The sequence below is a fragment of the Acomys russatus genome, chromosome 1 (genome assembly GCF_903995435.1).
Source record: "Acomys russatus chromosome 1, mAcoRus1.1, whole genome shotgun sequence".
Classification (NCBI taxonomy): Eukaryota; Metazoa; Chordata; class Mammalia; order Rodentia; family Muridae; genus Acomys; species Acomys russatus.
Window position 1 is genome coordinate 45,231,559 of NC_067137.1, and position 13,678 is coordinate 45,245,236.

At 39.5% G+C, this 13,678-nt stretch overlaps 1 protein-coding gene across 1 annotated transcript in view; it reads left to right on the forward strand.

Annotated features, from left to right (window-relative positions):
* Cog5 (component of oligomeric golgi complex 5) overlaps positions 1-13,678 on the forward strand; it is a 303,527-nt gene that overhangs the window by 246,974 nt on the left and 42,875 nt on the right. The window contains exons 15-16 of the mRNA XM_051144712.1: positions 2,754-2,864; positions 3,645-3,707. Of these exons, the coding sequence (XP_051000669.1) occupies positions 2,754-2,864; positions 3,645-3,707 (174 nt within the window). The remainder of the gene's footprint in view (positions 1-2,753; positions 2,865-3,644; positions 3,708-13,678) is intronic.

Consider the following 13,678-nt stretch of genomic DNA (forward strand, 5'->3'; position numbering starts at 1 on the left):
GTGTAGTGGCAAACCACATGGTGTTCTCTGACTATTTTCCCTGAGTTCTTGATTATCTCCCTAAAGCAGAGTTGGCAGAGCAGTGCGGTGAGAGGCAGGGGACCTCCAGCTGAGTGAGATAGTGTAGGTCATACTGCACAGTAGGGCCAGGGTGTGGGGTAGGCCCAGGTTCCTTTCTCCAAACCCGTGTGATGTCAGTGCTTTTTAGTTTTCTCCTTGCCTTTCATATAGATGTGCTATCTTTATTTTGCTCCCATAACTGCATTTTCTTCACACAGCTTTGTGGCTGTGTTGAACTTGTCAGCACCATCAGTCAGGTGACCTAGAAAGTCCAGAATCTGGAATTCTTCTGCCCTTCCTGAAACAAAACAAAAAATAGCAGCACTTTAAAAGATACACTGTAGGGCATCTGACTCAGTAATTCCAGTGTCCAGCTTAGTGATTTTCAGTATATTCACACTCAGGGTCACCCTGTAATAAGTGCTATGCCCTTTGTCCCTCACTTCAGTGCAACCAGTAATCTTTCATTCCTGTGGATACCTCATATAAAAATAACATTTGTTAGATGACCTGTTATGACTAGCTCCTTTCAATTACAACATGTCCAGGATTTCTTCTTCATAGACCATGTGTTAGAGCTTAGTTTCATGTTAATGGCCAAGTCATGCTGATTGTGTGCATACCCACCTTATATGTTGGTTGACATTTGATTGTTTTAACTTTAGACTATTCTATAAATGCTGTTCCTTTTAACATTTGATCATGTGCAAACATGTGAGTGAATATGCATTATAATTTCTTTTGTGTACACTAGGGCTTTAATTCCTAGGGTACAGAGTTAAATTTGTATTACTTTTAAGAAACTACTGGAATATTCCCAAAGTGGACACTGTATTTTATACTCCCAAGAGCAGTTTTGAGCATTCATTTTCTCCAGACCTTGGTCAGTGTTTTAATTATGTATTGTTCTGTATAGCTTCCTAGTGTGTGTGGGCTTCTTTAGTTATAGAATTTCACAAAAGGACCAACCCTCAATAGTGAGATGAGTTTTACAGTTTTTTAGCAGTAAGTTTTTCTTACCGTTAAACATCAAACAACTAAATTGAACAAAATTGCATATCTTTCCCATCCCTTTATATTTCAAAATTACTGTGAAAGTACAAAAAGAGATTGTATTTTAAACATTGTATAGTTTTAGGTGAGACTTTTTTTTTTTTTTTAATAAGTTTTCCTGGCCTTGAACTCATGGCCTTCCTTCAGCATCCTTCGAAACTATGACTACAAGCATGTACCATTGTGCCTTGAAACTTGTAACTTTAAATGCCCATCACAGTGAGATTAATATTTAGCATGTGCTGCTACTGCAAGTTTGCTGTTGCCATTCTACTCTCCACATGTCTTCCTAGGCTCCTATCTGACCTGCGCCTCACTCAGCCCCCTTCTGTACGGCTGCTTCTGCAGATTTGCTTGGGTCTCCAAGTGTCACGTACACTGGACTTGTGGGCTTTTCTGGGTGCTGACTGGTTTTTTACATAGTTACTATAGGAAAAGAGATTGCTTTTTCACTCCAGATACTTAACCACATATTGACTGTTTTACAACATAACTCGATTTCAAGTTAGAAATCTGCCCTTTGCTGAAAATAAAAAATAAATTGAATTCTTTAACTTGGTGTCAAGAGGTCTTAGGTTGACTTCATAACCAGTATCATGGGTGACAGCTTTGAAAATGTAATATTATTGCTTGTTATAAAAATTCACATTGTTCACACAGAGAAACCCTGTCTTGAAAAATCTTGTTAAAGCCTTTTGAAATTGTATCTTATTACACATTTCTATTGAAGTAATAGAGGTTGAATTTAATTTTGAGAATACATATTTATGAGTTTCAAAAAGGAGAAAGACAACATAGTAGTTCTTTTTCTTACGGTTCATTTAAGTTACTGAGCAGCAGAAAGATGCTCTCAGCTCTGTCTCCTAAAAAGCCAGTGTTCTATCTGCTTGAGGTCTGGGTCAGCTATGACGTGAGCTATGCTGCATCCTGGTCAGGTCTGCCTTTGGATAATAATGTTATAAAGAATTAGGCTGTAGTGGGATCTTCATGAGAATGGTTGATGCACTGGTTTTTTCCTAAACCTAAATTATAACTAATATAGATTAATTTAATAAGGTAGTCCATGCCCTTTCTCCTAAAACCATGAACTTAGAAGTAAAGATGAGGAAAGGGAAGTTCCTTAATATTACTTCTTATTGCTTGTACACACATACTGCAACCATGAGCGGTTTCTTTTTAAAAAGACAATGAAAAATAAGATAGTGACTACCTCTTTTCACCGTTCATTCTCTTGGAGCATCAAGATGGCTGTGGAATATACACAAGGCTTTTTTCCTGTCTTTTCTTGCTTTTAAAATTATTACTTATTTGAATGTTTGAATTTAGCAAAGCCTGTTTACAGTTGCCAGTCTTATTTAGGTCACTATGATGATGTATCAGATGACAGGGCACGTGGGGGCATTTGGGACGTTCATGGCTCAAAGGCCCATCAGCTGTGAAGTATTAAAAGAGATGGTCTTAGGAAGACTAATTGGAGTTACACATTGAGGTGTTTGTCTATGGAGTTCTTGTGCCTGAAGCCCAAAGCTTTAGTTAATGTGACCTGAATATTCCCATTTAACATTCTTTTTCTTTTTCCTGGATGGATGGCGGATGCAAGCTGTCATCTTAGTGATGTCTTTGTATGTTGAATTTTGCAGCTCTCAACTCAAGGAGATGCAAGCCAGGTGATTGGGCCTCTCACTGAAGGACAGAAAAGAAATGTGGGAGTGGTGAATTCCCTGTTTAAGTTGCACCAATCAGTAACAAAGGTAACCTTTATCTTTACTTTACAATGAAAAATATTCAGAAGGCCTGCAGGACGCTGAACCTCTAAGACAAGTTTGGTGGTGCACAGCACTGGGGAGGCTAACGCAGAAGCATTGGGAGTTAGGCCAGCTTAAGCTATACAGCAGGACCTTTTCAACCAACAAACAAAAGAGAGAAAACAAAATCAAAATGTGGTCTTTAGCATGAATCTGCATGTGCTATATTATATTTTTGATAATGTTTAAAGTTCTTTTTATCAGTTTGGACTTCTAAAATATGTATTTCATATATTAAATGAAAGATCCATTAGCAGGTAGCTTTCAGAAAAGTAAAATGACAAGAAACATTTAAGGGTGCACATTTCATTTCTCTAATGTACCAGAAGCCATTAATATGGTTCTGGTTAGCCTGTCTTTATTGATATTTATATTGATTTGCAGAAACACAATCTGACCTTTGTATTTTAAATATTTGTGATAACAGTAGTCAGCCTAAAGAAAAGTGAGTGCCTTTAAAGAAACCAGTAAATATGTTACTCTCTGACCTTTATCTTACCAGTAAAATTGAATTCCTAATGCTTCCACTGTGAAATGTGTTCATTTATACACAAAAGGAGCTTTCAGTAAATTAAATTTTAAAGCAGGTATGTGATATTATTACTATAAAGCAATGCTAATATTTTAGTTATCGTCTGGGAAGTCTTGTCATATTATAGTTAAAATTAGTGTCTACAAAAATAAATGACTTAAGCATAATCTAACTGCATTGAAACTCTGTTGTAGGTGGTTGCCAGTCAGAGCTCATTCTCAGCAGCAGCTGAGCAAACTATAATGTCAGCCCTAAAGGTAAGCAGATTTAATCTTTAGCTTTGTATATGTATCAAAGTGGTTTTGAAGGTTTTTGGCTAAGTAGAAAATTATTTTCAGAATAAGTCAGAGTGATCTATATATGCCCAAAGTCACTCATTGTTAATTATCTGGAGAAGAGATACATATGTGTTTATATTTTCTAGAATGTAAAAATGGGCTCTTTTGTGCTCTATAAATTGTGTTTGACTTAAAACAATTGCCTATGCAGAGGCAAGAGCTTCTGTATTGTTTCCTGTATCTCTTGGTAGATCCTAATAGCATCCTGAAGCAGTGGTGCTCTACCAACTGACTTGACCTAAGTGGTGTTTAACAATATTGGAGACATTTGGTCTTGTCATAACTCAAGGCAGGACACTGTAGGCATCTAGTAAATGGAGGCCATGTACTAAGCAGTGTGTAATGTAAAAGACAGTCACCCCTCAAGCTAGATCCAGTACCAAATGTTGAGAATGCCAAGGTTTAGAAATCCTACTTCAAAATACACATGTAGGAAAGTACAAAAATTAGGGTATAGTCTCATTTTAACACATACTAAGAGAAATATACCTCTTTTCAAATATTCAGAGGGTGGGGGTCTATTTGTTTTTATTTTGAGATAGTGTCTCACCACTTAGCTCTGGCTGGTCTAGAAATCACTCTGTAGATAAGGCTGGTTTTGAACTCACTGAGCTCTGCCTGCCTTTGCCTTCCTGTGTTGCGACTACAGGTATGTCTACCACCATGCCCAATTTTTACATTAATTTTTGTGTGAAATTCAGAGGCTTAAGTACTTACTAGAAAACTCTTTAAACACTTATAGCAGTAATAGCTATCCTTCATTTTGTACCACTATTTGCCAGACACACAGGCATGTGCTTAAATAGCACAACAGTCTTCAAGTTACGTAGTATTGTGCCCATTTTGTATTAGAAACAAAAAAGTTCTCAGTGTCAGAAGCCTGATAAATGATAGATGTTTCTGGCCCAGAAGACTTGTACCTGCTGTACAATTGTACTAATTGATGCCCTGTTAACAGAGATCCTGAAACCAAGCAACCTATGCATCACATCTCAGCTATCTAACCAGCTATACTCTTGGTCAAATTAATCCACTCTCTTTGTCTTAGTTACCAGATTTATAAAAGGCTACAGTACACCCATGTGCTATAACAAATGCTAACTGTTAGATTGGATTTAGGTCATACAGATAGAGTTAAAAAGATGATGGGGAGAGAAAGGTCTACAAATAAAACAGCAGGACAGATGGAACCGAAGAAAGAAAGAAAACATAGGAAAACATGTTACCAATCTTAAACGAATGGGAGATTTGGAAACCCAGTACTGTCTGCAGGTTCTGTGCCTCTGGCCAAACAGCAGTGCAGTGACATGTGCTTGTGTGTGCAGAGATCTGTTGTGTTGAGGATGAGAGGGGACACTTGCATATTTGTTTGCCCTCCTTTCTCCTAGAGCGCTCATCTCATTACTGAACATTATGGAAGCTGCCATAGTGAAAGAACTGTTTTTAGAAAAAGTTTTCAAAATTATTGATTATCATACTGTAAAATTGGACCAGTGTGACCAATCTGAAAGTTCTGCAATTGTTGGATGGTAGCAGGGAACAGATGGTCATTGTTTCTGTGCTCCACGTTGTCCTCTTGTCTTCTTGTGGGAGCTAGCTAACATTTTCTGATAAACACAGAGCCATTGCACTCTAACAGCCATGGGGATACGTGGCATTTAATCACTTTGGCACAGTTCTTCTGGTCCGATTTGGTGAGTTTGTCTCGTTGCAGATAATGATGTGTTGCCACAGTTACATGAGGCCAGGCTTCACATCCTTCTATTGTGTGGGTTTCATGTTCTCTACGGGAATAGTCCAGATTGTTGAGGCTCTGATATTTTTAAAATCATGGCTATTTTCAGAAAAAATCTCTTAAAATGTATAACAGACTTTGCTGGCTTGTAGAAAACATATGGAATGTAAAATGATCTCCTTTTGTTTCCTTTGGTAATTATTTATCCATGCCTGTCTTTGATGTGATGGCATTCCCCAAAATGCTTTCTGTTCTCCCCATTTCTCACTGTTCTAAGTAGAAGCCTCACCCAGCTATGAGGTTTCTATTAGTTTTTTAAGCTGACAGTTTTGTTTTTTCCTTCTTGTTAACTGTGCTGTTTATCCACATCCAGTCTCCCTGGCTCTGATCACTAATCGTGTACTGAATAGAATTGGTAAGGAGCCCCACGAACAAGCTCAGAACCTGAAAGAAATTACTCATATTTTATTATTTTACGTGTAGTAGACTAGTAACTACAAGGTTCATAATGTAATATTGCTAGTTTATAGCTTTTCGTAGATGACCTTTGCCAAATTAAACAAATTCCCTATTCCTAATTTCCTGAAACAAAATTATCAGTGCTATTGTTGCATTAGATGGTTCTTTTCTTTAACAATTGAAATGATAGTGCAATTTTGTCCCTCTATTTTATTGATAAACTGCATTACAGTAATTTACCCCAAATCTCATGTAAAATCCTCTTGTCTTGATATATTGCTCTTTTAAAATTTTTAAAAAAGATTTATACATTTATGATATACAGTGTTTTGCCTGCATGTATACCTGCATGCCACAAGATGGCACCAGATCTCATTATAGATGGTTGTGAGCCACCATGTGGTTACTGAGAATTAAACTCAGGACCTTTGGAAGAGCAGCCATCTCTCCAGCCCCTTGATGTATTAATCCTGTTTTGTATCCTTGAGTTTGGTTTACTTGATTTTTGTTAAGAGTGTTGATGTCTCTATCCAAAAAGATATTGGTATATAATCTTCATCACCTCTTTATTCTTTTGTCAATGTAATCCTGGTCTTAGTAAATGAATTTGAAGGCTTTTATGTTGTGTGCCTTTCCCTCCAACAATAGGTTTTATTATTAATACCATCTGAGATGTACTTTTCTTTGTAGGAAGGTTTATGGCTACAGATTTAGCTGCTTAATATATAAATGATCATTTAGTTTATTTATTTACCTTGGAATGAGTTTTGATTCAGTGACTTGCCAGGTACTTGTCTGTTCATCTAAATCATCTAGTTTGTCAGCATAATTTGCCTAAGAGTCACTTACTTGTTTTTAATATTGTAGAACTCTTAGTGAGTTCTTATATTATATTTTTTCATGTTAATTTTTAGGATTTTATGAATTTTGTTATCTTTTAAATAACCAAAACCAATGCACTGTCCATGAAGCCCAAAAAAGGGTGTTAGATCCCCTCTAATTGGAGTTATGGACGAGTGTGAGCTGCCATGTGGGTGCTGGGAATAAAACCTAGGTCCTCTGGAACAGCAGCCAGTATTCTTAACCACTGAGCCATCTCTCCAGTCCCTCCACCTTATTTTTAAAGACAGCATCTCTCACTGAACCTGGAGCTCATCCATTAGCTAGACTAGCTGGCCAGTGAAGCCAGAGATCCGCCTGTCCTGGACCCTGTCCGTCTACCTTTGCGCTGGGGGAACAGACACACGTGCTCCCCTACCAAGCAGATTTTCCATGGTCACTGGAGGAACAGACATGAGCTCCCCTACCAAGCAGCGCTTCCACGGTCACTGGAGGCCCAAACTCAGGTCCTCACGCTGTGTGCTTTACCAGCACAGCCGTCTCGCAAGCCTTCAACTTTCTATCTTGGACTTGTTCTGTTTTTCAGCTTTTGTTTATTTTGAACTTTGTAGCAGCCAAAATAAACATTTAAACTCGTACAACTTCTTTTGAAGCACCACAATTTTGTTCATTTGTACTTTTATCTTCATTCTGCTTCAAGTATTTTGAAACGTTATTTTGTGATTTTTTTTTTTCTCCCCTCTCCCCATTTCTAGGGTTTCTGTCATTATATGTATCTCACTGATTTCTAACTTAACTGCTGTCAGCAAACAAGCTTTTGGTGCTGCTTGTTCTTAGAAATTTAATTAGTCTTATTTTCTGACTTGTATTTTACATATCTATTTATATTTGTATTTTGGATGTGGAGTGGATGCACTTGCGTGTGGTTTTTCTAGTTTGGAATGTGGTTTAGTTATAAATTAACTGTGTCCACAATAATGATTTATAATTTGCTGTTGATTGTACTATCATATCACTAGTCAGATTAATAACAAGTGTTAAGATTCCATATCTACTAATAATGTCTGTGTTTGTTCTATCACTTGCTGATATAGAGTAAAAAGCTTAGAAGTGTATAACTTGCTTCTTTCTTTCTTTAATTCCGTCGATTCTGTGTCTTTAATTTTGAAAGTCTTGACAACTGTGTTGTTAAAAATCTGTTATGAATGTACTTATCATTATTCCTTTTTTCATGAATTTATTTATTTGATCACTTTACACCTAGTAGCAGACACTTCCCTTTTCTCTTCCCAGTCCCATTCTCACATCCTTTTCCCCTGATTCCACCCCCCCCCCCCCCTTCCCCTCAGAGAAGGGCGCCAACCCACCCTGGCATATCAATCACAGCAAGACTAAGCATCCTCTCCCACTGGGGCCAGACAAGGCAGCCATGCTAGAGGAAAGGGATCCAAAGGCTGGCAAAAGAGAGAAAGACAGACTCGAAACACCCCACCATCCCTCTCCCACTCCAATTGTTAGGGGACCCACATGAAGACCAAGCTGCACATCTGCTACATATATGTAGGAGCCTAGATCCAGCCCGTGCATGCTCTTTGGTTGGTGGTTCAGTCTCTGTGAGCCTCCATGGGCCTAGGCTAGCTGATTCTGTAGGTCTTGTAGTTTCCTTGACCACCCCTTTAGCTCTGTCAATCCTTCTACCCACTCTTGCTCAAGACTCCCTGATCTCAACTTATTTGGTTGTGAGTCTCTGCATCTGTTTCCATTATCTCCTGGATGGAGCCTCTTTCAAGATATCTATGCTAGGTTCCTGTCTGCAAGCATAGCAGAGTATCATCAATAGTGTCAGCGCTTGGCTCTCTCCCATGAGGTGGGTCTCAAGTTGGGCCAGTCATTAGTTTTCCAATTCTCTCAATCTCTGCTCCATCTTTATTCCTATACTTCTTGTAGTCAGGACAAATTTTGAGTTGAAGGTTTTGTGAGTGGATTGATGTCCCCCTAACTCTACTGGAAGCCCCACCTAGCTACAGGGTATGGCCACTTCAGGCTCTATATCCCCCTGTTCTACTAGGAGTCTTGCCTAAGGTCATCCCTGTAGACTCCTGGGAACCTCCCTGATCCTAGAGATGCCCAGCCTAATCCCCACCCCTGCTCTCCCCAAGCCTGATCCCCACCCTGTTTCCTCCCTCCATCTACCTCATATGCCTGTTTTATTTCCTCTTCTGAGTGAGATTCAAGCATCTTCCCTTGGACTCTCCCTTTTATTAGTTCCTTTGGGTCTGTGGATGTAGCATGGTTATCCTGTACTTTACGGCTAATACCCACATATAAGTGAGTACACACCATGCTGACACTTTTACTGTGACAAAATATTCGTCTTTTGCTTATTGCTTTGCAATCTCTGTTAGCTGACAGTAATTTATTCTAGACTCTGTATGCTAATGTTTGCATGGTGTGTTTCCTATAAATTTACATTGAACACCTCTGTGTACTTTTGAAGTGCATCTCTTACAGACAGGGCACAGCTGAGTCTTGGTTTTTTGTTTTTTTGTTTTTTTGTTTGTTTGTTTTTTGTTTTTGTTTTTTTTGTCTATGGTAGTAGTCTTGGCCTCTTATGGAATATTTAGTTCATCAGCAATATAATTATTGCCTAGGTTTTATTTAGGTTCATTGTTTAGTGCTTGTTTTTCTTTTCCCTCTCCTCCTTCCTGTCTTCTTCCTGTTTGTTTTTAAAGTTCTGTTATTTCACTGAAGCTTCAGTTACGCCCTTTGGTGTAATTCCTTAATGAATATTCTCTGTATTATTACATATGTATTTTCTTTTCTTCTTACTTTTTTTTTCCCCCTAAGTTTTTCTGTGTAATATCCTTGGCTGTTCTGGACTCACTTAGTGGACCAGGCTGGCCTCAAACTCACATTGATCCACCTGCTACTGCCTCCCGAGTGCTGGGATTAAAGGCATGTGCCACCATACCTGGCCATATATGTATTTTCTAAATATTAGAATTACTATTTTATTATGTCATAAAATTATAGAAAGTTGGGGAGAGGGTGTGGTTCTGAGAGTGGTTGTCTAGCATGTGCAAGACCCTGGGTTCCATCCCCAGCAAAGCCAAAAAGAATAAAAGAGAAACCTTACAATTATTGTAATTATTGAAACACAATTTTATCTTCATTTATTATAAATCTCTTAAGGCAATACTATACATGTTTTTGTTTTTAAAGCATATCCTTTTAAAACTAAAAATGTTTTAATGAGCAATATTTTTTACATTTAATTATACTGTACATTTGTTCTTGAAAACTTCCATTTTTTTCTATATCAGTTTTGTTGTACTTTTTATCTTTTTTTTTTTTTCTTTTTTATGGTAGAGGAGAAAGTTTATTGTAAATATGAAGGAGAAATAGCCAGAGGCATCTAGAAGAGTCTGGCCAGGAGCTGGGCCTTGTAAGTAGAAGAAAAAAGGGGAGAGCCAGGATCTAAAAGGCAAAGAGGCCAAGAGACCAAAATGGCTAGGTTATATAGGGATGAGAGAAGCTGGGGAGAGGAAAGGCCCAGCCCAGTTATGGGCTGGAGAATTTTAGGATACCTCCCCCCACCCCCACCCAGTATGCCAAGAGGAGGACCCTATCATGTGTAGAGACTGAAGGATGATGGGAGAACCTGGGGGCCAGTGTCAGCTTTGATATGTTAATAGGCTCCTCAGTTAGCCTTTCTCCCCATTTCAGCCTTTTTTGTTGTCTTTTTTAATTTTAATTTTATTAATTTATTCAGATTACAACTCAATTCTTATCTTATCACATGTATCCTCCCATTCCTCCCTCCCTCCCGCTTTCACCCTGTTCCCCTCCCCCAGGTCTAAGACCAGGGGGCACCTCCTCCCCCACTATATGGTCTCATCTTGGTAGCCTGCTTATTCTTTCTTTGAGTGCCATCAGGCCTCCCGCCAAAGGGAGGTGGTTAAATATGGGGCACAAGAGTTCATGTCAGAGTCAGTAACTAGCCCAAAAGGCATGTCCCACAAAAGTCCTCATTTACCAGGAGATTGGGATAGATGTGAGGACATCCTACTGAGACTCTAGGTAAGAGAAATATAGGAGATGGGGAAATAGAAGGACCCAGAGGATCCTAGAAACCTACAAGAAGAACATCTTGACGGGTGGATTGGGGTCCAGGAGGCCTACTCAAACTCTTGCACTAATGAAGGACAATACAAGTAGTAAACATCAAACCCCTACTCTGATTTTTTTTGTTGTTTCTTAAGAGGCCATATAATCTCTTCATTGGCTGTCTCTTGCTGAAATTGGCCCGTCATTGTTAGAGGGCAGGGAACCTGGAATGATGGCCATTGGGATGATGATAAAAGGACAGGCAGGGGACATATATTTCACACTTGAGGCTAGCAGCTTTGGAGACCTCTAGGGTACAGATTTTGAAGAGCACCTGCAGCAGCCTGCTGTAGGCTGCCTAGGAGAAATCTGCAGTTGACTTGAAATCTGCTGGGACAGATGTGTGAATCTTAGAGCAACAAACTTCCCTTTCTTCCCCCCAGAAATAGTTTTATTGTAGTTTCAGTCTTGAGGAATTTTTACTAAAATTAGGCATTTGTCTTCTTTTAGCTGTTTAAATACACTGTTGCATTGTTTGCTGTCCTCTCTGCTTTCTAGTGGGATGTCTTTACCATGGATTCCGCTTGTGACTCCTAACACAACACCACTTTCAAGCTTTTTTCTGGATCTTTGATTTCCAGGGGTTTGGTTTTGATATACCCAGACAGATTTCTCTTTACAATTATTCTACTTGGGTGGCTGATCCTCCCAAGCCTATAAATGTCTGCTTTTTATGATTTGGAGACTGTGGGGGCTCTCCTCTAAATAGAATTGACCTCAACCTGTCTCTTCTCAGGCGACTGTGGTTAGCAATGTAGACCATCTCCACCCTCTCCCCAAGTCTGGTTGGTGTTTAGTTGCTCTTTTTCTCTTCTCTAGATGGATTTCTGTTGAATACACCGTTGAGTCATTGACTCTTCTCCTCTATTATAGATCCTTTCTGTTGAAGCTATTCAGTTGTTTTAAGGTTCAGATTCCACAAGTTTTTTGTTAAAGATTTCTACTTACTTAGGTTTTGAAGCTTTACTGATTGATGAAACTCCATTTTGTCTCTATCTCACTGAGGCTATTTCCTCATAATTCTGGTGTCTAGGTCATTTCAGGTTTGGGGTCTGTTTCCTTGAGGCTTGATAAAATTGTCAGGTTTGGCTGGATGCACTCGGGAGGCAGAGGCAGGCGGATCTCTGTGAGTTCGAGGCCAGCCTAATCTACAAAGCAACAGGGCAGCCAGGGCCACACAGAGAGAAACCTTACCTTGAAAAACAAACAAACAAACAAACAAACAACAAAAACAAAATGTAGGTTTTTATATTTACATTAATTTTGAATATATCCTCAACTTTTTTGATATCCTATTGTATAAACACATAAATTTTACATATTTCTTCTGGGAGTATTGATGGTTTTGCTATATTAGGAAAATTAATTTGGTCATATTCAGATTGTACACTATTATATCTGCAGCTGGTCAAATCTCAGCTCTTTTTCCTTTTCCTTTCCCTTTTCTCCCTCCCTCCCTCCCTCATTCCCTCCTTCCTTCCTTTTCCTCTTTCCCCCTCTCTTTCTATCCCCCTCCCTTCCTTCCCACCTCCCCTCCTTCCTTCCTTCCTTCCTCCCTCCCTCCTTCCGACTGTCCCTCCTTCTTCACCTCCCTCCTTCCCCATTTCCTTCCTTCCTTCCTTCTTTCCTTCTTCCCTGCTTCCCTCTGTCCCTCCTTCCCTCCCTCCCCCCCTCCCTCCCTCCTCATCTCCTTCCTTCCTCCCTCCTTCCCTCTGTTCCTCCTTCACTCTTTCCTCCCCTCCCTCCCTCCTCACCTCCTTCCTCCCTCCTTCTCTCTGTCCTTCCTTCCTTCTTCCCTCCCTCCTTCCCTCTGTCCTTCCTCTCTTTCCTCACCTCCCTCTGTCCTCACCTCCCTCCCTCCCTCCTTCCTTCCTTCCCTTACTCTCTTCTTCTCTCTCCCTCTCTCTTTCCCTTCTTCCTTCCTTCCTTTCTTCCTTTCTTCCTATTTTCCTTCCTTAACCCCTGCTACCGGAGTGTAGACACAGGCCTTCATACATGCTGGTCAAATGTTCCCCTTATGACTGAGCTCCATCCCTGGCTTAGTGTTCTTAAAACAGATCTGGCTTTGTAATCCAAAAGGTCCTAGTTCTTTGGCCTTGTCCTCCTGAGTCTGGGATTATAAATTATAGACTACCATGCCCAGATAAGACACAAGTCTCGTGTATCCCAGGTTGGCTTTGACTTTTCTGTGTATCCAAGATAGCCTGCAGCTGCTGGTCCTTTTGCTGTCATCTCCCAAGTTCTGAGATTATACTTAGTAGATCACTTCTTTAAATAGTATCAACAAGACATATTTAGTTTATTCCACATAAATGGGGCTTATGAGTCAAATGGAGACTAGTGCTGATTTTAAATGTACAATTAGATATTCCCCACCTCCCAGGCTCCTTCCCATAATTCCCTTCTCACACCGTAGGAGTCTGGTTGATCCAAGTTTTATTACTCCTTTCCTGTGCTATAGGGATCAATCCCTACCACACCAGAAAATTACATACACCTAGCACTCAGGAGGTGTAGGTGGAAGTCTGAGGTCATTTTCAGCTATATAGGGAGTTCAAAATGACTCTGGGAAACACAAGATTGTGCCTCAAGATGACATTGCTATAATTTGTCTCCCAGAAACACTCTTCCCTGTAAAAGACACACACAAACTAAAAAAGTAAAAGCATGGCAATATTTTATCACATAA